At 45.0% G+C, this 22635-nt stretch overlaps 2 protein-coding genes across 4 annotated transcripts in view; one reads left to right on the top strand and one right to left on the bottom strand.

The window, feature by feature from the left end:
- Positions 1 to 22635, bottom strand: part of LOC308058911 (uncharacterized protein) — a 160338-nt gene that overhangs the window by 30131 nt on the left and 107572 nt on the right. The window contains exon 1 of one of the 2 annotated variants that reach the window (XM_080375472.1): positions 8331 to 11318. The exons of the other annotated variant lie outside the window; for it this stretch is intronic. Coding sequence (XP_080231598.1) covers positions 8331 to 8384 — 54 coding nt within the window. The 5' untranslated portion in view covers positions 8385 to 11318. Of the gene's footprint in view, positions 1 to 8330; positions 11319 to 22635 lie in introns of those variants that run through there. 2 annotated transcript variants of the gene reach the window in all.
- Positions 7228 to 21775, top strand: LOC308058912 (uncharacterized protein). 2 transcript variants are annotated; one of them, XM_080375473.1, is made up of 5 exons: positions 7228 to 7662; positions 7749 to 7886; positions 17810 to 17892; positions 20249 to 20473; positions 21660 to 21775. In XM_080375473.1, the coding sequence occupies exons 2-5, from the start codon at positions 7831 to 7833 to the stop codon at positions 21722 to 21724; spliced, it is 429 nt and encodes a 142-aa protein (XP_080231599.1). In that variant the 5' UTR covers positions 7228 to 7662; positions 7749 to 7830; the 3' UTR covers positions 21725 to 21775. The 2 variants fall into 2 exon arrangements, 1 of the variants encoding a protein (XP_080231599.1); XR_013926049.1 differs by lacking the exons at positions 17810 to 17892; positions 20249 to 20473; positions 21660 to 21775 and adding an exon at positions 13551 to 13654 and having other exon boundaries at positions 7228 to 7886.

Below are 22635 nucleotides of genomic sequence, written 5' to 3' on the forward strand. Positions count from 1 at the left end.
ACTCAGTGGGGCCCAGACCTCAGACTTACATGTGGCTGTGACTGGAAAACCCAGCGCCAGTTTAGCAAAAGAGAACTGTGCAATAGCAGTTTACCTTTCTCCTTTGAGTATGTACCAATAAACACTGCTTCGGACCCTCCACATGGGTATGTGGCTTCACGAGACAGGGTGTTCATCACCAATGCACAGCAAGAAGGCAGATGTTTGGCACATTTGCTGGTGTGGCAAGAAACATTCTGCTCCACCAGTGTGCCAGCTGCTGGCGCTAGCCATACCTGCAGAAGAAAATCTGGGAAATATCTACTTTGAAAAGCAGATCCGCAGCCTAGAAACACACAGGGTGAAGGGTTCAGATTCCAGATCTTAAACTGGTGGTCCCAAAGATGCTGCACCCAGACATCCCTCCAGCCCTGGTACAAAATGGGGCCCTTGTAGCTAACCTCAGGACAGGCGGGATTGCACAGTCGTGTGCGCTGGGTACGTGCTTCTGCGCTGAACCCTCCATGCTCTTTAGCTTTAGAGTAAGAGCTTTTTCAATACTGGTAATTAGATCAACTCATTCTATAAGCTAGAAGAGCCAGCAGGCCCTGAGAGCCCCGTGCAGCTAAACTAGTACATGATATTAAGCATTAATATCCCAAGAATATGAACAGGTTAATATATACGGTTACTGTATTGTTTCCAGTTTTCAACAAAGAACAATGGGCTGCTTCTCACTTGGCAGTCATGAGTTACAACTCCTTAGCCATAAAGGAGAACCCAGGCCATTACATTCTCCTGATGATTCAGGCAGACCCCTGTACCCTGTTCTTCACTTAAACATTTTGACGGATGATCAGAATAATTCCAATTTATAGCTCCTTCCTGCCCTCCCAACAAAGCTCCAAAACCAGCCTTAAGGTTAAACAACACAACAATTCACAAATCCTGCTTCTTACTGTTTGCTAAATGGTTCCTATGTGACTCTTTTCCGGAGTCATCACCTTTCACTGCTTTTGCAGCCAGCAAGCATCTGTAGTTCCCCCAGCCATACATCTACTGCTGTTTCCGCTACAGCCTCTGCGTTTGTAATCCCTCCCATACACAATGTGCTAGTCTCCACTCTTTTCTACAAGTGCCTAGTGACCCAGCACGTGCTTTATTTGTGGCTTTAATAAAAATGTTTGCCTCAGAACAAGAGAGATGCTGCAGATGAGGGAACCAAAGATACAGAGCCAGAATAATGGGGATGCGTTTCACCAGGACCTTGAAATAAATGAGACACCAAGCCTGTGCCGCAGCGGAGCCTGCGTTGCCAGCCGCAGAAGGCTGCCTGCTGGAGGCACCCAGCAACGGGCTGTAGGACAGCAGGGAAGAGAAGCATGTTGGTACGCCAAGCCCAGCAGGTCAGGGACTACCCAGGGCATGAGGAAACAAGATTTTCTCCTTCCAGTCTGCCACTGACTTGCTGTCCAGCCCCAGAGCCGCCCAGCCTGTGTGTTCCAGCAGGGACTCTCTTTGTGGGGCACGTGGAGCAGTACCTTTGTGAAACGCTCTGGGTACAAAACACCAGATAGGTCTTGTCTGGAACCCACACAAGGTGTCGGGAGCCCCCACTCCTGACTCCCCTGTCAGATTGTACTCCATGGAGTGCACACTCTTCGGTCTATGTAACGATGCACCTTGAGGTGTGAGCTGACAGGGACTTACAGGAAAGCGTGGGTTTGCCCTGGCTACTCTGCAAATACAGCAGTGACCAGATCTATACAGACAGCTTGAGGAAAGTCCTGGGCTCAAACTTCTTCCCTAAATTTCTGTTGTTTCCAGAGGTTCTCACAAACAAGTTTACCCTGATGTTTCAGGTGAAATGTTACATGGATCAGAGGAATCTCAGCATCGCGCTCTCTGGTGAGTTCACAGAGCAAACATACTTTTGTTTGAAGAAGACTCAGTCACCTGTCCCGCTAATTATTTCCTCCTGAATTCACTTCATATCAACAGTTTTCCACTTCAAAATCTACTTTCTTCATTCTCAGCCATTCTTCCCTCAGGCACAGCCCTCCATAGGAGCAGCATAAAGAATCCCTGGTTAGCATGGGAGATGCAACCTCATTTTTCCCTGTGCTGGTACTAACGAAGCTCACCAGAGTGATTAATTTATCTTCTTTTGCTCATGTCAACTCCAGGAAAGACTCTGTCAGTCAGGTTAACGTTAACACTACACTATCAACACTTCAAAGCTTTAACTAGATCAGATATGATATAGACATGTCACGGGGATGGGTTTCATCTATCTGACTCAAGGAAAGCGAAAATCAGGTGTAGGAGGCTGACTTTCTTCCCCTGTATTTGTCTCTCCACTCAGTCTCTCTCACATACTTTCAGACAACCAGGGGTTAGGCTGTGACAACTGGGAATGCATGGGTTTCTCAGATCCTCTTTAAATTGGCAATGGGAAAATATTTTGTCCCAGCACATCCTTTGATCTCAGAATGAAATCACATTAGAATGGTTAAAATATGAAGAGTGGCATATATGATTTACAGTGCTTCGCAGGCATACCCAATGGGAGAGCTGCTATTCTCTTTAAAAGTGGATACACTTCCCACTTTAAAGTGGCAGGAGTTTTATGAGTAAGAGAAAATATATATATTAAAAAAAGATCTATCCCTCTTTACCCCAGGCATAAACATCCTTCTGTCTTATTATCTGTTTCAAACATCTGGCTTTAGATCATTTAGACTCCCAGCACAGATTCAGTTGGGAGTGATGTATATTGGAGAGAGGGAGAACAGCACAAGCAAAACTCTCATAAACACCTTCTGGGCCTGATTTAGGGAAGGCAGCGATCACGGGGAGCATTAGCTAGAAAAAGCTGCTTCTTCAACTAGTTACAGACACAAGGCTCGGTGAGATGAAGAGACAGGACGCGTGCTTCAGGGCAGAAGCACGTGGAAAATGGCACACTTAGGGGGGTGCAGGGCAGAGATCCTGCGAACCCTCCCCCCCAGATAAATAGAATTATGTTGCCTTCCTACATGTCCCACCCCCGTCTCCCCCAGCACCTCTGATATCCCTTCTCCCACAGATCAAACTGGGGCCTGAGGACTGCCCAGTGACTACCTCTGGTCACCCTTCAGGTAGCAGCACTGACTGGAAAACACATCTCCCCTTCCCTGCCACCTCCTGCTTGCTCTGACCTGCCGCTGGAAATCACTCCCCAGCGTCGCAAAGCCGATGCCATGCCGGCACATGGGAGAGATGCTTCACGGGAGCTCTCCAGAACCCAGGCAGGACACCCCGGCAGGTTAGCGTGACACGTTAACCGGGTGGTTTGAGCCAACTCATCTCATGGTCCCTAACGTGTGGTTTAGAGAGCGCTCACATTAACCACTGGGCTAGAGGCAGTAATTCCTCATTTTGTGGGCAACGATGAGAAGCCTCAGGCAAAACCCATCTCCAGCTGCTGGGGCTGGAACTGAAAGGAGGTATATTTTTACTTTTGTCTTAAAGCAGAGAAAAGGTTTAACATCTTTGAGATATGTTTAACAGAGCAGGGTCAGCTACCTAACACATTGTAATGTGAGAACTTCAAAGCACATCTAAGACAAACGCGGGATGCTGTTTAAAAAGGTCTGTGATTAAAATGCAAAAGCTAATATACCATTTCCTTTATCTTGACAGAGGTCAAGACTGCCGTCTCCAACAAACCCCGGGGTCCCACACACCCTCCCCAGCTGAAACTGGTGCGAGCATCTTCCCTCGTTCCTCACACGACTTTGGCTATACGTGCAATGAATCCATCGCATTGAATGTATGGCTTATCGCAGTCGTATCGTGGCGCTTCCACCCACACAAGGCTTGGCCCTATCTGATAGATACCAGTAGGAAGAAAATTTTGGAACGGATTTGTTATTTTGATTTAGAAAGAAAACACAGATACCTCCAATTCAGAAAAATGCTAAAGGCGCTTGTACAGCACATCTGAAACACAATTTCTTCCATAGCCATATCTCACCCACCAGAAAGAAATAAGACATGAATCTCAGACAGGAATGATCCTGTCTTGGATCACCTAGACACTGCTCTCGCCACTGCAAGCGGTGAAAAATACATAGGTGCCTGCAGCTGCTGAGAAATTTAACAAGAAAGGATGAACTTACTAGAGTTCGAGTTCTCACCATAGTAACACATTCCGGAACCATCACCTCAGCTGACGCATGTCGTCCAAACGTTGGTGTATGCCTCCAGAGAAGTCAGCAGCCTGTCACCATCCCCTGGGCCACCGCGACCACACCTCGTGGAATGTAAAATCACCAGCCCTTCTGTACTCAGATGAGAACTAGAGCTACTTTAGCGGTCGGTGAAGGTTGCTGAGACAAGACTCCTGATTATGCTGCCCCGGAGAACACGGGAGGTTCTGTGGGAAGGAGAGGCCGATTCTATTTCAGCCTCCTCCAGAACAAGACACAACAGCTACACTGTCATTATCCAGGGTAGGGTCCCACCTTTAAATGAGACTTTGAGTTAAATCATGATTTTTTATTTTTTTTTTTTAAATCCATCTCATCTTGTATAGGCAACTTCAAGGAAAGACAAACCTGTTGTAAAACTGAATTTTCTACACTGGAAATTGCAAAGTCAAAGCATTTCTTCAAATGTGCAAGAGAGGGATGAAGTTTTCCCTGCTCAGAAACTGTGGCCACTGAAACGTGCATTGTCAAAATCAAAGTATCTACAGCATGGAGAACTGGAACAGAAGTTCCAGGTTTGAGTTTCAGCAAAGCTCTTAACTGAAAACCAAAATTATGTAGAAAGAATGTTTGTTGATAAACAAAATAGGAAACTAAAACTTTTAGGACAATTGTTGCCTAACTATAAGTTGTGTTGTGGTGGTGGTGTTTTTTTTTCAAAGGGATTTTTTTTTTAATATATGTTGCTTCAAAATGCAGTCAGCACAATATGCACGTGATTAAAATCTGCTCTGTGTCCAGGATTTTGGGGAGGGCTGAGATTATGAGGGTTTGCCTGTCTAACTGAAATTGCAGCTGAAGCGTCTTTTCAGAGTTAACTATTTCCAGGTAACTGTTTTCAGATCGGAGATCCCCCAAATGTCATGCCAGAGCTGGTGGTCCTGCCCAGAAGGTTACGTATAAAGTGCTGAATGGCAAAAACAGGTGGTGGAATCAGCATGGGCTACCATTTCAAATGACTCGGGGGACACTGGACTTTGAGACTAATTCCCTACCTGTGTCACATTATCTTCTAAGCACAAGATAATCTCTGGGTTTTTTTCCTGCTGTTTAAGGAAATTGCCCTTATCACTGCAGCGTGGCAAAGGCAACCACGAGCCAGCTCTCTGCCAGCCAGCTCATACCAACAGCTGGCGAGCAAGGGAGCCATGGGGCTGTCCCTCCTCGGCGGGCAGCTCCCAGGACCTCCACTATTGACCTTCCATGGAGCAGAAAGTGCAGCGTAGGCAGCCTGTGAGCACGTCTCAGCGAGACCAGCCTGGCGGGAGCCTGGGCGGCCGCGGGAGCGGGAAGCCACCCAACTGCCCCGCGTGGGCAGAGCCCCATGGCTGCAGGCGGAGGGGACGGGGTTACGAGGGCTGCCCCTCGCTTGCTGCCGACAAGGGAGGGCTTCCCCAGCTCGTCTTCTCATCTAAAAGGTCTTTTCTCGACTCTGTGTGAAGCTAGGCCAACTTTCCAAAATAATAATAGTAACAGTAGTAATAATAGTAATAGCAAGAGCAATAGTAGTAATAATAGTAATAGCAATAGCAATAATAGTAATAATAGTAACAGTAATATCAATAGTGTATATATACACTATATATTATATATTACTGCTAAAATAGTAGTAGTAATAGTAATAATAATAATAGCAATAACAAACACAACAATAATTAATACAATATTATAATAATAACAACAACAGCAACAATAATAAATAATAATATTTTCAAATGGACAGATGGTGAGACCTGAGCAAACCAGGGATATTGTTCAAGTAACGTAAATAAGCAGTGTCAGCATCCACTGGTGCTCGCAGTGGGAAATCCACCGCTGAGCACTGTGCCTGGCCTGGACACGGCTAGGGCAAAGCTTGGCTATTTTAATTGCTTTACTGATTACTTCCCTAAGTCATCACTCTGAAATCTCTTAAGTGAAACACAATGAATTGGGGGGGGGAATGCAGGGTTTGTTCCTGGCGAACATAGCTGTACGAGAAATGCATGCCCTCAACATCCCAGCTGCAGTGAGCACAGCCAGGTGCGCATCTGTGCGTCCATCCACACACGTTTTGGTTAAGCTGGGCTCCCCTACAAGCATATACTGTGTGAAAACACTAGGTACAAAGAAGGATTGATACTGTGGAGTTATGAAACTTCTAGAATAACATATGTGCAGACTTGATATGCAGCGCGAGTGCAGCGGGCCCTGACCCAGCGAAGCACTCCAGCTCACGCTTTCTGTTAAGCCCCTGTGAATATTGTCACTGAAAGCAAATGAGACCACTTGTGCGCTGAAAGTGGTTTGCTGGATTGAAGCCTAAAGAAAGAGGCGAACTGCACAAAAGACTTTTTATGACAAGCAGGAGAAAGAGTTCCCACCAGAGACAAAAAATGACTGGACACCTTCTCCACTGGTTATTAGGACATCTAAATCCTGTTTACCCATGCCACATAAACTTTGAATTCCCAGGAGTAAAAAAAACCACCTTTTTTTTTCAATATTTAAATCTTAAAAACCTAAACAGTTCAGGGGAAAAGGGGGAAGGTGTTTTCCTTTAAATCATGACAAAAAGTAAAACAAGTGCTCTGTGACTTCAAGCAGAAAACTTATTTTTGCAATATATCTCTACCCTTCCAGGCAACTGGAAAACTATGATCATAAAGAAAAATCCCTCCCCAGTTACAGGAAGCATTAGGCTAGTGAAGGGCTCACAAAAAAAACAAAATAAAGGATAAAGACCTGGTTCTTTCTAAAACAAATTATGTTACATATTACCTTGGTAGTGTATAGCTAACTTGGGGAAAATAAAAATCAGTGCAGTCACACAGAGGTAGGTGGGTGCATGCAAAACCCATGAGCCAGGGTTAAGTTACCAGTTAGAGGTGTATAGCAGAGCACCGAGCAGCCACGCCAGGGAGAGCAGGTGACAGGAATGGAGCAGACTGGGCGTGATTTCACTGCACCCCAGACCAGTGCAATGGTTCTGGTCTTCTGAAATAGAATCCCTCACCTCCTTTTTCCAGATCTGCAGCTCCTCCCACTCTGACACACAGGTAGATGCCAGCAGCCAAGAAAAACAACATATCAACAGGGACAATTCAAAAATGAAGAGCAGCGAGTGGAAATCAATTTTCATACACTTCAGCTTCACTGTTGCTCCACCACTTCAGCTGCCATGTGAGAACGGAGAGTGTGAGCACGACTGCGTCATCGATTATATCTAAGCAAATGATTCTGCGAACAGTGGCCTTATGTCAATAGCTTTTAGATTTCCTGTGCTGAGTCACAAAACCTTGGTGTGGAAACACAGTAAGGAAAGCAGCACGGAGAGCTTGACCAAGACGATTAAGCCCCGGTGAAAAGTTGCACATCCTAAACAGACTCTTGCTGCAACCACCCTCCTCCTGTCCTGCCAAAAAGTGCTCACCCTTTGGACTACCAACAGGTTTTGTGTAACTTTGCATAGATGCATTCAATATTTTGTTCCTCTGCTTTGATTCCCTGAAACAGAGTTGTCACCTGCCATTCCAGTCCCAGCGCAAAGCCCCGGGCTGCTGTCTGCGCCCCGCAGAGACGCGAGCCTCTGACCTGGAGGGACGCGGCGCCTGGTGCAATGGCAGCTCGCCTTACCAGCACGCTTTCCAGGAGCAGAATTCAGCCTTATCAAGGGTAAGGAAAACTTCGCTTTTGGAGAAATGAAAACTCTGTTTTCTTAACTGAAGCTAGTTTGGGAGGTTTTTTTCTCCTCGCCTCGTTCCCAAGCCTACTGATAAGATTACTTGTGCTGAGAGGTTTTATTCTACTCTGTATCTGTATTATCTACTCTATCAGAGTGTATTTTTTTTCCCCAGTCAATCATTTTCAGATTATTAAGGAAACGTGGCAATGAATGATTTCCAGTTGTTCGAGATGCACATTTGGTCGAAGCCGTACACCCTGACGTACATGTCAGGCGGCTGAGGGCAGCCTCCTGCACACGGTAACACCCCTCGTGGGAACCCAGCCGCTGGCACAGCCTGGCTCACGCTCTCGAGACTCTCCAAGCCTCAGACGCCAGTCTCAGAACAATCATACTAAAAATGACAAACTTTCTCAGCGTCAAAGATGACTTACCTTGAGGCTTCTCAGTTCCTTCTTCTCAGAACATTTTCCTTCCTCCACGGTCATGTCTTCTGTCTCATCTACCTCCCCCCTTCCCCTTTTTTCAGCTCAGCTGCCTCCTTTCTCCTCTTACCCAGACTTTCTGCCCCTCTTCTCTCCCCTTGTACTCAGCCCTTCAGTAAAGAGAAGAGAACCCATCTCCATTATTTGTGTGTATGTCCCCGAACAGACACTCCTCTGGGACTTGACTCATGCATGTCTCCCTTAAAATTCACACTGACACAGGAAAAGAGCAATGCCTGTAGCGGTAAGGTGGCTGCAAACTTGCAAGGAAAGACCAAATATTCTCTGAAGGTCTTTCTCAGAGAATCACCATATGGTCACTTTTTTACCACAGAGTTAGGGCACCAATGAACTGAAAACGTCGTAATCCCTGTGATTGTGGAAAAAACCCCAACTTAATAAATTATTCCTGAGAGTAAACAGTGATCAGTTCAAGTAAGGGTGGATAAACAAGATGGTTTGGAGTTTGTTTCATACATATATAAAATAGTTCTCTTATCTCAGGACCGTTCCCTTCTTGTTAATCTTCTCCATGTGTTGTGTGAACTATTTCTTTATTTGGAAACTTTCTCACATAATTTTTATTTGAAGAAAGAAATCAGACATACTTTACTGCTTAGCTATCCTGTTCAGTCCAAACAAATAGCCCCATTAGGTGACATCACCCTTACTAACCTTTAAGTAATTCCACCTACACAATGCTCCTTCAGCAGCACTTACACACAATGAAACGGAACATTAAAAAAAGAAATCAGAAAATGTTTCCAGTTGGATTGAGTCACCATTACTGTGATCATCTCATGAACTATTCTGCAGCTCGAAGTTGAAATGAGACATACTAACCTGAACAAGTGTAAAACTATGCACCAGCACTTAAACCTCTTCCTATAGATATATACTTGCCCATGCAAAAGCACCCTACATGACCGCAGTTATATTATGAATACCTCATACGTAAACTGAAGAAGTAAGGAAATGGCTGTGACTGCCTCACACAGACAAATTACGAGAGAAGGCAGATCATTTCACATTTTAGCAAAGCGAATTACCCAGGTACTGCGCTACATGCGCAATATCCAAAATGAAGATTAATATTCCACACTGGTTTCTCACCTCATAGCTGCTGGGTATCGGCCCCTTCATCTCTGCTGCCCGGGAGCTATCTGCCCGTTACCGCTGAACGCCTTCGGAGCACACGAATAGGAGCATTTGCTCACCAAAACCGAGGCAGAAAGAGTTTATCCTGCTGTTGTCATTGCCTTAGTGGAAGGTGCCTGGAGGAGACTCTTAAGAACACTCTTCCACTGCTGCAGTCACTGCCTTTTTGGCAATCCCTATTTTTATAGCACTTAATGAAGATACTGTTGGTTAAATGAAGTTTAAAAGAGACTTCACTACTCTTTCCCCTTTAAAATACAGTGCAAACAGGAATGCATTTGGTCCAACATAAAAATACGAACATTTCTGTTCCTGCTTTTACATTAGTGCCTTACACAAGACATGAAACTCAAGCAAAATCCCCAGATGCAGTAACTTTCCTTACTTTAAAGACGTTAAAAGGCAATCGCTTTTCTTGAGTCCTCTAGCAGTCTGGTTATGTTACACAAGATGATGTGTGCTAGCTGTAGTGCCCTAGAACACTACTAGAGCAAGGTAACGCACGGATAAGAAATCAGTAGTTTCTTCATTCAAGAATTGTTAAGAGTGTTGAAAAAACAACTTTGAAAATGAGGAAAAAAAGTGTTTTCAGGATATTTTCTTTCATCTTTTGTTTCTTCAGTATTTCAGGTTTTATCCCAGCAGATCTGAATACTTTTAGTACAGCTCTCATAACACAGCATCTTTTGTCACTGATAACCTCGCAGGACATCACAGCAACGCACTTGCTACATCGCTGGCTCGCTTAGGAGAGCTGAGCAATGACAGATGTTCACGGCTACACTTCCACTACTGGGCTGTGTCAAGTTTTTCCCAATTCCCCAATCTCCGCTTATCCAGCTAGCTGTCAGTTTGCAGGGCATTTATACACCTCTCATTTCTGGAATATCTGAGGGCCCAGATTTAGAGACAGCTAAACACCTACAGATGGAGATGAGGTGATGAGGTGCTGGGTGTTTTGTTGGTTGGTTGTTGGTTTGTTTGTTTGGTTGTTTTTTTTTTCCCCCAATGTCCTGATTATCTAAATCAGTATATATATTTGCACCTTTAGGCACTTCAGCCTCTTCCTATCCAGCCCTAAGTATTTTACAGAATAACAACTTGAACACATAGCGTTGCTCTTAAACCATTCTTAATCATTCTAAACTCAACTGAAGCACATGCCTTGCATATCGCGCTTTTTCTGTCAAAGACTTTGAAAGTATTTAGCCATTATTTGTTAAGGTTGGCAGCCAAGGTTGGTACATGTTTCCACAGTTTCTCAAGGCATCCTAAGGACAGGTTGCTCTTTCTTCAAATGCCTCCAAAGGTATGTTTACCCTGCAGGTCAAGCCCAAGTCTGAAGTCGTTCTCCAGGTCAAACCTGCTCCCTCTCTCTCTGCCTTGTATACAAACACGCAGCCAGGCACAGGCTGAGGAGATGCGGTCAGGACCGAGGTGCAGCCTGACAGCAGGGTAACACAAGCTGACCTTTCTGTTCCTGGCCACGGGGGTAAATCTTGTTTCATATCCTGGACCAAGCAGGCTTATCCTACTCTGTCCTAAGCTCCTCCCAAGCACAGCCTGAACAGTTCAATCCAAGCTGTAGCCCGCGTGTATAGTCCGATTAAGAGCCAGAAAGATGGAATCGCACAGGCCACAGAAGACACCACAACTGCCCTCCTCTAAGCATGCTCTTAACCTCCTAACACATTCAGAACTAAACAGCTTACAGGGAACAATACACCAGGGCAAAGGTGCTTCAGCATTCTGACCAGTTTTAAATTTAGACAGGACAAAGCCCAGAGAAAAGAGATCATGCTTAGACAGAGAAGAGAACTTCCACACGGAAAATTACCTTGCTAAAGCCAGGTCTGTGCTGTGCCCTCCTTTTCGGTGAACCGACTTAAGCCCTATTGAAAAGCAAGCAGAACTTGCTCCTTCCCCTGTTTTAAAACAGGCCCTTCAAACTCCGACTTCTAGATGACACTTGCGCCGGTCTGCCTTGTTAGCTGTTGGGAACAAAGCTAAACTACAAAGAGCCACTGGGTGTTCTGTAGGAATGCCAGTTCCCACTAACCCTGCGGGACCTGTGAAGGAGCCCCAGCAGCACTGGGCACTCCAGCGACTGCCAGCTGTGCCGGATGGACCAAGCATCATCATCATCATCATCATCATCAGGGAAGAGCACATATCTACAGAGAGAAACACCAAGCATGAGTTTATTAACCCCCATCTCACTCATCATAGCATGAAATTCAATAAACAGAGCTTGAGGCACAGTGCTGTAAGTTTAACATCTTTAAAGGCAGAGGGGGGAAAATCCAAGCACATTTATGGAGGATAAGCAAAACCAGGCATGTGCCCACTCTGTGGGGGCAGCCAGATGCCTAATGGTGATTACTGCACACTCTTTCATCTAAACAGACCGCAGGAAAGGAAAAGATTAAAACAATTTTACTTCATCTCCCTTATTTCAAAAACATATGTGCAAGTGGCATGGGATGAGGTGCAAAATATTAATAATAAAGTCCCTGCTCAGACTGCTTGTGTTCATGGAGTGTTAAAAAAACAAGAACACCACAACAAAACAAAGAAAAAAACCCAGTCTTCTCACCTGCCCCTTTGATGAATGTCTTTGGCACTATTCTCCAGGCAAGGATCAATACCTATTTCCTAAGACATTTATTTAGGGATTTAAGACTTCCAATTGAGCCCTGCCTGCTGGGGAGTTGCAAACCCCCACCCCCCACCTCCCCCACTTTTTGTTTTACTTAGAAAGAAAGAAGAAAACAACTGCCTTATTCTGATTTTAGCCTCCACTCACTATTTCATCTATCATATTTTTTTAAATCTCACAGGTTTCCTCTTACAAATTCTCTCCTTATTACAGTGCTTCGGTGCAGAGCTGTCTACCACAGCTGGGCTTTAACACCAGTATTCCAGCAAGGTTCAGCACAGTTTAGGAAGACGCACATTTTAGACAAGACGGGTTAATTATGAGGCTGTATGTTTACAGCACTATTCATTTATTTCGAGAACATCCAGTACATACAGTTTTCTCCTGGAGGGAGAAAGTCGGCAAAGAGTATCCAGATAATGCAGCACTTTTTGGCTGTTCAGAAAGGCTTAAGGCCAAGTACTGCCCTATTACTCCCATACAGCTACTGTTTTCAATAGGAACAAACACACACACCAACAACAGAATTTAACCCTTCGCTCTTCCACTGGTGGATTCTCTCCAGCCTTGTGTGACCGACGCTAGCCAGAGTCCTAGAGGAAACATTCCTGCTGCTAAATAAATGTATTTGTTTAACTTCTCAGTGACTGCGTTAACAGAATCCGCTTAATTCCAGGAAAAGAACCAAGTGCCTTCTGAAAGTCATCAAAAATTGCTCATCTGTTAGTCAGCATGAGTCACTACTGCAGCAGGGTTTCCCAAAAAGCATCACAGGAGCAGGAAAAACAAGAATCTCCAAATTTCATTGGGTTTTAAGTAGGAAAATGGGGTAAATAGCACCAGATTTTACATGTGTACAAAAGACAAAAACATGCCTAGGTTCTTGTTTCTTGGGCACATAATCACATTATCACAACTTGACAAACACAGAATTTTCTATTAGGCTTCTATAGAGCTGTCCAAATGGTTGGTAAATTGCCCCATACCTTCGCACATGGCCGAACTGCGGGAAAGGCTGGAAACACAAAATACAGACCTCGCTAGACTGGCAATGAAGGTCCTAGACCAAAGGTAAAAGATACTAGAAGACACAGTAACTGGCAACAGGACATATTTTTACACCCAATACCACAGCGCTGTATGTATGACGTGCATACACTGTGAACAGCTGTTGGGCGAGACTAAATAGCGAGTGGGTATCCATGGTGTTCTTTGGATTTATGTTATTCTTTCCTCTTTTCATATGACTTAAATACAATGGTGGTTTGATTACCTTGGAAAGACGTACTGGTTGCATATACCCAAAAAGAATCAGAAAGAAAAGTTAGAAAAGTTGCAAACCCTTATCACAGGAACTGCTCACCAGAGAGAAATCCACACAGCACAAAACCGAGCCCTGGAATTTGAGAATGGCGTGTTCAGTGACCCATGATTAAGAGGGATAAAAGCTGCCAACTTTACTGTCTGATCATTGGAACGAGATGGGAAGTAAATACAACTGGAAATCATTATGCCTTGTGATTTTATTTTTAGCTTTTCTTTGTTTGTGGAGCACATTTGGCATAAGTCTTACAGTTTAGAGATGGAACAAATCTTAACAGGCCCTCTAATACATCCTTCTACAGTTTCCTAATCGACCCCTGTGGAGCATTCACCAGCACACCGGCCTGTCTGTGTTTATATTTCATGGAATTTCCACCATTTTCTTTGAAAACCATGCTACATCTCATACATAAATTGTTCCCCCCAGAAAAGGCTGGGTTGCAGCCTGTCTGCCCTTCTTATTTGGTCTGTTCTCTTATTTCCAGCCTGTTCCTCCCAGGAGAGGAGACTGAGATGTTTGGAATTCCCAGTACGGAAAAGGTCAGAACCTGCTGATCACCTAGGTCTTTCTCTTTATAACACTGGCTACTATTCATCTTAAATGCCTTCTGCCTCTGGGCTTGTGGATTCCTCCCATTTGCCTTTGAACAATCCTGTGGAACATCAGCCGCTGCTTAGCCAGGTCAGGCACACGATGCATTGTCAATCTTTCCTTGTAAGCAATCACGCCAGCCCCTCTAACCACCTGTGCTGCTGGGCGCTGAATTTCCTCCGGTTTGCCTGTATCCAAGCATCGGACACTTCCAGAAACAGTACCTGAAACTGCATCATAACCGCATGCAGGTTTTTGAACTCCACTTGGACATAGTATGGAACATAGGAAGATACAATTTAAATTCCAAGTGACCAATTACCCCAGAAGCTGCGTTCAAGGTCCTCACAATTGCATGCCACAACACACTCATTCAAACCCAAACTATCCTTTCAGAGAGGAGCCGGGATGGAAATGAGCGATGCAACGGAGCACCAGAGGCTCAGGGTATTTTTTCCTACAGAAAAACAGGGGCGAGAGCTCCTGGCTGTTAAAGACCAAGAAGTGGGTATCTGTAAGCTCCGACACAGCAGCAGATCTCAGCTGCTGCGGTACCATCAGCAGTGAGTGGTGACACAAATGCAACTCACATTGAGTTTTACAAACCAGGTGAGGCCTTTGAGCAGAAAGCTAAATCAGATATGAGAAGCTCCGATGTCTTTACCCTGTAAGAGACACAGCACTGCACACAGACCACTCTCCCTCCTTTAGGTGATGCTTCCAGTGAGGTAGAAGGTGGAGGGGGGGAAATCTCCAACTGCATCTCAGCAAGCCAGTGCGGACACAGAAAAAAGCACCGCTCATTTTCTAAAGGTCACGGCTCCAAAAAAAATGACTGCATCTCCTCCCACCAGCAAACCGTATCTCTGGCCTCTTCTTTAGATCTCAGTCGAAGACAAATAATTACTTTGGTTAACTACAGTGAAATTATGTCACTGACTTACTGAGAATGAAAGAGCATCTTAGCTGGGTATGATGAAAGGCACGTACATACGCTGAGAATGCCTTCCCCATCTCAAGACTGAAAATAGTGTTTAAATTGAAGACAAAAGAAAAGGAATCTTGTAGTGGTGAGCATTTACATGCTGCCCTTAGGAAATGCTCAGCTCGAATAATGTCACTGCGGCTCAGAGATGCCAATAAAAAAAAAGAACCGGCGTATAAATCATGTTGCTTTATGGTAATAGCAGCTTTTTTGCCAAAAGGTGGCTCTTAATTTTCTGTTCTATTACTTGTGAATGTGTTCGCTTCTCCCAACAAGAAAGCACTAAACCAAGATGGGTGTCAGAGTGTTGGCCGGGAGGAACCGCACCCCAGATCCTTGGGGATCTCCAGCTGGCTTACACTAGTGTAAATATGGGATAACAGTGCCAAACCAGGTCTCACAGCCAGACCCTCAGCAAATACAAACTCACACTTCAACCAACTGCTGTGACTGAGAATAGGCCTCTCTGTCTCTGACAGTAAATAACTTTCCGTTACGCCTTACAGGGCTCTGCCACAAAGCTCCATTAAAGCCCTGGTTAATATGGGACTTTATTTTCCCTACCTGTGGAAAAAGCTTATCAGCACGAAGCACAGTAAGCATATGAACGGACGTCAGCCACTTAATGCTTATTATTCAGCGGCATGACGAGGAATGCCAGGCTTATACAGCTCTGGCTGGAATTGCTTTACCACCAGAGAAGGGATCAAGAGATAAGCTAGGCTGAAACTAATCTGACAGAGCTATCGCCGACGTCACGTGCTGTTCATCGGCCGCAGCGGTGTGTAACTTCACAGTTAACACCAATTCTGGTCTATTTTGGGTTAGTCTTATCCCAGACCCACTCTGGTTCCAAAGGATTCTGATATCACAGCATTTTTTCATGCGACCGTAATGCCATTTATCGCATTTTTCTTGCAAAAGAGAAAAGGGACGTGAACTTCGTGCACCGCCTGCTAAACTGTCACGGTAACCCTGGGACATTGTCCAGCGGAAACATCTACAGCTCAGAGGCAGCCAAGATACAACAGAAAGCCAACCCACCTCACCATTTCTTTCAGAGAACTATGATGTCTCCAGCACAGACACCCACAAGACCATGAACAGGCTTAATGTCATCCTTGCCAGCCTCTTTCCTCCTCCTCTGGCCCCAATCCGTGTTTGCCGCGCAAGAGGGCCCAGCCCTCTGTGTGCTCCACACTCCTGCGATGGCACCCGCAGGCTCAGGAGGGGGTGGGCTGCTGCCGGCACCTCTCCCAGCCTCTCAGCAGGATCCCAAGGGGAGACGGCAATCAAGGACTCTAACACGCTTCCCATGGAGAGTTTTCTCCTGCATCGTGGCCCTCCCTTTGGGAAAGCTCGCCCTCTGCACTGTAGATGAGCTTCCCTAGGATTCGTGGCCGTTAAGGGACTGGGCGACGTGGCTCCGCAAAAGCCTTCAGGGGGACCCCAGGCCGGGACAGGCGGGAGGGGACCCCACTCCGGTCGTTCTGCGGGCGAGTGGGCACAGAGCAAGGCAGCGAGCACACGGGCTGTGAGACGCACAGGCCCCGGGAGCCCAGGCTGCCCCTCAGCACCCAGCTCTGCCCCTGCGTCCTCCCGTCTCCCTCCACAGCAGCTGGCAGCAGACTATGGCCAGGAATGCGCTGCCTGACGATACAGCAGTGCTCCCTCGTTTAGGGCTTTCCGTTCCTCTCTCTTTTTCCCAGCACTTTTTACCTGCACTCTTCTCAGTACTTACCCTGCACTCTTCTCCCTGCTACAGGACAGCCCGCTTACAGCAAATTACCAGCTTTCCACAGAATTTATGATTCAGATCATGCAGATGATGGCAGAATGATTTTTAAGAGCAGAAAAGATACTTTATGTTGTCTTTCCTATGAATTTTCTAGAGTTTTCACTATTTTGGTGGAGAGCAAGTAGAGAACAAGCAGTTTTTGATTAGTGGTGACTCCTACACTTAAAGCCTGCCCTACATTATTCAGTGGCGCCTGTTCGACACACAATGAGGAGGGGGCTTGGAGAAGGGGGAGGAGAGCCCAAGGGATGTCAGCATCCTCCTGCAGCTCCGTGCCGCCCAGAGCCAGTGACCCGACGCGGATGCGCAGGGATCAGGCACCCGGCTTCTCTCGTCAGCCCTGCCAGCCACCAATTTTCATTTACGAATCTTCACCCTCCCCAAAGTTTTCCCTCTATTTTCCTTCAAGTTATACCGCCGCCAAATGCTACCTAACACCCTCTGCCTTTAACCAGAGGTCCACGTGGGCAGCTTTCTCCCGAAGCTTTCTCCTCGGCACAGCTAACAGTCTTCTCCACTCAACACTGCTCTGAGAAGTCTTCCCCCTTCAAAAGAGGCTAAATATTTTTGTTCGCCAAGGGCTCTGTGAGTCATAGAGAACATGACTCCTGTGGTATAAACAAAGTTCAAGACTGAGGTTACACAGTCTATAAGAGGACAGCTCTCAGGCAGTGGAAACAATAGTGTGTCCAGATGCCAGACTCCCTCGGCAGACACGGTCCCAAACCCCTGCGTGCCAAGAAGTGTCACATTTCAGCCTCCTGGGCTGAAGACATGGTGGTTCAATTTATAGGCAATATTTCTGGCTATACAGCTCTTCTCTCAGAACTAAATGCTAACTAATGAGTTTACATTTTATTAGCTAAGAAGTTAATCATGAGAGTAACTTTTGCTTTACTGCATATTGCTACAGGCTCAAGGCACACCACGGCTGCAGGAGCTGTTCCTGGGACGCAGTGGAAGCCCACAGGAATATCAGTACGAATATCAAGGGAGGCATTGTCTGTTTGTTACATTAATATATGTGATAAGATTACGCCAGCTGTTTAGTGTCAGGATCACTCACAGCATGAGGCCTTTACTGCAGCAGTTAGGAGATGTGGTTATTCCTAAGAGATTTATTTTTTTTTAAAAAAAAGGCAATAGCATATTTTGCCACCAAAGAAATACCAAAATAAAATTTCTCTTCCTAGTTTCCCAGTAGGGTGTCCCCAACATCAACAGGAAAATATGAGCTCAAGTATTGGGCATGACATTTGGTTGGTCATGATGCCTTGTACATATTTTATTGACTATCGTTTTCTATGGACGTATTTTAATCTTGCAAAAACTAGATTATGCTTACTTAGGCATATACCAAAAATTAAACAAAAGAGATCAGCTGAACTGTAAAACTCTCTTCCAGTAAGCTTTAAACTGGTTTCCTCAATGACATAATTTTAATATCTTTTGGGGATAAATGCCAGGGAGAGACTTGCAGAGAAAGCTTTAAAGGCAAATGAACATAATGTCACTGCTAAATATTCTACATTTAAAAGTGTGTAGCGCAGGAGAGGGTATGGAAAAAAGAAAGATTGGTAGGAATTTTTCAGAAGGGGGAGATCTCACTGCCCCCCCTATTGCAAAAGGTCCCTGAAGAACACCCATCCCTGTTGCCAAATGCAGCCTCTCGCACCAGCACCATGGGTCAAGGCTCGACGGCTTTACCCCGAACACTGCCTCGCGTGCTGCGCGGCATGGCGATTCTGGCCAGGTCAAGCTCATTCTGTCAGTTGTAGGAGCAACGATAATTTTGGTCCCCAGGCCTGTCTGTGGGTTGGCCAGAGCAGACGGGATCTGAAAGGCGCCCGTTCAGTCTTTCTCCAGGTTAATGCACGAGACCTTTGTGGCATCTCCTGTGGACACAGCAGATTTGTTTCCCTCTGGCCAGATTGTTATGGGGCGAAGCTCTGCCAGTCACTTTTGCTCTGTTTTTACTATGGAGCAGGACCAGCAGCTTGGTAGATGGTTTGGGTTTTTGGTGGCAGTGGTGGTGCTTTTCCCTCCTGTAATTTAAGGGGAAAGCCAGACAAGATGCAACTTTTCTCTGAATTGGAACCACGGGCTAACCTCATTACAGGCTCCCTTCCCTCCACCTCCGAGACACCTCTCCTCTCCTCTCCTCCTGCTCCCACCAATGTATTTGTGCCTGGTTTAACTATTTATTAAATATCATTAATTAGATTAAGATGGTATCTCTCACGCAATTTTATGTTGAAAAATTGCCATTATGGCCCATTGATGTAACAAAGAAGTTTTTTCCTACCCTTGTTGTCATGCCAAGCAACAAGCCATTGCCACAGGCATTTACAAGAACCACAGAAAAAGTGCTGAAAGTGAACTTACAGACAACAAATCTGTCCCAAACACGGCCTGACTTCACTTTTCTCTGATGCTTGGCTGACCTGTTCTTTAAAACCTCCAGTTACAGAGATTCCATAACCTTTGCTGATTTGTTCTGGCAATTCACTTGTTGCTAGAAGTTGTTTCTCAACAGCTATCCTTAATTTCTCACACTGCAATCGAAGCCCATTACTTCCTGCTCTACCTGGAGTGGACTAAATGAGAAAAATACTCCTTTTCACTTCACAGCAGCATATATGAAAAGTTATTTTGCCCCCATCCTTCTTGCCACAGCACTTTTTCTTCTAGATTTAATGACTCCATTCTTCCAAACTCTCCACATCAGTCATTTCTGTAAGAGGAGAAGATGCTGGAAAACATCAAATGTTGGACACCTGACAGTTGGAAATGCTTTAGATAAGCACCTGTCTAGGTAGCAAGTGTAATTGTTTTCAACAAAAATTAGCAAATGACTGAAACTATCAATGAGACTCTTCCACATGGGAATATAAAGTCTCCATTGGTAAGGACATGGTTGAATTAGTTACTCAACATCTTTTGTTAGTAAAGACAGCTTCAGAATGCACTCTAATCCACAGATAGATTTCTTGCATTTATCAATAATTCAGTTTCCAAAATAAAACAGAGTTTTCAGACCTTCTCAGTCTGTCAGATTTGGCATCTTTTAACACCAGTGACTAAGCTGAGTTATGATACTGCTTGACCTCAGTTATGTATCAGGTGGCGGTAACTCTATAATACAAAAAAAGCAAGAGTTTTTAGTGCTCCACAGCATGAACATACCAATACTAGATCAATCTCCAGCTTAGAAGTCATCCAGGATTCTTCAGAAAGTAAGAAGTTCGATCTTGGCAGCATCCATGAATAACACTTTATACAAGCTCCAGCTGGCTAGAGACTCAATCCCATCCCAGAAAATGCTGATCTGGCTTTGTCTCTTCTTATCCAGACTCCAGCACAGCGATCTGGCACGAAGCCACAGCCCATGAGAAACTCCAGCTAAGAGGAGAACGCCCCATGCCTCTCCAGCAGCACGGCTGCCAGAAGCACATCGAACCCCAGCGTGCTGCCCTGGGGAGCTGCGCCAAGCTCAGTTTCCATCATTATCCTGGAAGTGGTCCACAGCCTGGACCGTACACTGGGCAATTTTGGGTGAAAGACAAAAAAGCACAAGGTACGAAAGGCTAACTGGGCATGCCGGTATGTTTGTGCATACATGTACACTGTGCCTTCAACAGGCTGCAGTGGTGCTGAGGAGAAAAACAATCAACCAACAACCAACCAAAACTCCTCTGCTTTATATGTAGGGAATGCTTAAAAATTTCAAAGTAAAGGTGTCACAGTCCCCTGTCTATACATATCACCTTAAGCCTCTTGCAATTTCGTTCTAACCGAAGGTAGGGCAGTAGAATCTCCTCATCCTGATACACCACAGTGACCGTTTTTGAAGCTGAAATAAAAGGAAGGCTGGTTCTGAAGAGCTCCCATAAGGCTTAGAATAAACCAGTTCCAAACAAATAGCATCTGAAAGTATTTAGATAATACAGTACAGCGACATTAAGGAAGCCACAAAAAATTACTTATGTTTGGCATTAAATCATGTTTACCTGCTGTGGCTGATAAACAAAGGGGTAGATTTGATGCAGCCAGGAGCGAGCACGCAGAGCGAAATCCTTCTCCCAAGGAACCCTGACCACTGCCATCCCTGCAGCCCAGCTTCGCCCCCTCAGTCACTTCCTGACCACAGTGATACTTTCCTGGCTGATGTCAGGGTAGCGCCTTGTTCTTCTGAGGTATGTCCTGCACTTGATCGACTGGAGAACAACAGAAGTAACTGGTTATCCTAACAGCAGATCTTCAACTGTCTAAACAAGATTTCCACTCTTCCCTGCTTAGATTAGTCGGTGGCTTTTGGAGATACTCACTTTCTCTGCATGTGTTTCCATCAGCCTCCTAGCAAGTACATTTCTGATCTCTCCTGCTCCAGTATGTTGCCATATATAATCTCGATCCATTAAAGCAGCAGTGGGGGTAATTGTGTGCTCTCACTTTCCCATGGCAATCATCATAAATATCCCTTCACTCCTCCTCCTCTCCATTAGAGCCATACTGGGTGGCTACTGTATGCTTTCCCCTGGTGCAAACTAACACACCATAATATTTTGATGCATAAATTACACAAGCGAGTGCCTAGCTATGACATTTTGAAACAGTATGCCTTTTAATAAGGTGCAATTACTGGGTGTTTACCTTTTAAGCAATGTTTTAAACTTGTACTTCTGATTTGCTCCCTTTGTTACGTTAAAAAGACAGGGGCAAAGTAAGAGAATAAATTTATTTCACCTATTTTCTTCCTGCAGGAATCTCTCACTTTGCTGCTGGAATCTTCCAGGAACAAGTGCTTCTGTCTAAACAACCTGCCTAATGAGGCAATCTGGGTGAAGAATACTGGAAATTAATCTAAAGGAAACTAAAGGGGGGAAAAAAAAAAAACCCAAACCCAAATGATCTGGCTTATCTTATTTTATGGACAAAGATTCCAATAAAACTGTGATCTCACATTAAAGCACATTCCAAAGGGTTCTGCTAAGCTTGGGCATGCCTCAAAGGGACTCTGATGCTTCTTGGAAAATATTCTGGTTTAGAACAATTACAGTTCTACTATATTTTTCCTCGGTTTCTCTTCTTTTTCTTCTCTGCCACAAAAAATCCCAAGGTTTTATTTGAATGAAATCTTCTGCTCCTGTGGCTTAAAGAATACCTGAAGTTATAATGCTTGGATTATAAAATAGCTATCAGCCCCATAGTTGATAGTTGCACTTAAAAACACAATTTGGGCTCTTTAACAGTCAGCAAGACCCAAAAGTGGGAGAAGTTCGGGTCCATGAAGTGACTTTCAGCCTCTTATAAGCACACTATGTGGAGGTTGTGGTAGGCAGCATTTGCTTGGCAAGCAAAAACCCAGCAGAAAGGAAGGGTTAATACGCCTAACATCGCATCTCCTACAGGTCCCTTTGGAGTGGGAAAGGAAATGCTCACAGCACGTCCTCTTTTTCCCTGGCAAGCCTTTCGTGGATCACACGGCTGCTAACAAAGTTTGGGAAAGCAACTTCACATTTCACTCTTCGGGTTCATTATTTCAGTGCAAAACCAACCAGCCCCTGGCTTTGTGCTCTCTCTAGGGGCCCACATAGGAAAGAGCTTATCATCTATTATAGAATGCTACGGAAGAAAGAAGGTTTTATTTATTTATCTATTAAAAGGTTGCTTTTGAAGCTTGCCTTTTTCATGGAGAGAAATAAAATTAGAGTATGGCAATCAATCGTAACTGCCCAT

The sequence above is a fragment of the Falco punctatus genome, assembly GCF_963210335.1.
Source record: "Falco punctatus genome assembly, chromosome: 2".
Classification (NCBI taxonomy): domain Eukaryota; kingdom Metazoa; phylum Chordata; class Aves; order Falconiformes; family Falconidae; genus Falco; species Falco punctatus.

Excerpts from the sequence above, each read along its gene's own strand:
- LOC308058912 (XM_080375473.1), top strand. The coding sequence starts at position 7,831 with ATGGCAGCTCGCCTTACCAGCACGCTTTCCAGGAGCAGAATTCAGCCT. Across the intron at positions 7,887-17,809 it reads AGAATTCAGCCTTATCAAGG|GCTCAAGGCACACCACGGCT; the intron begins GTAAGGAAAACT and ends ATATTGCTACAG. Across the intron at positions 17,893-20,248 it reads CAGTACGAATATCAAGGGAG|ACTCCAGCACAGCGATCTGG; the intron begins GCATTGTCTGTT and ends CTTCTTATCCAG.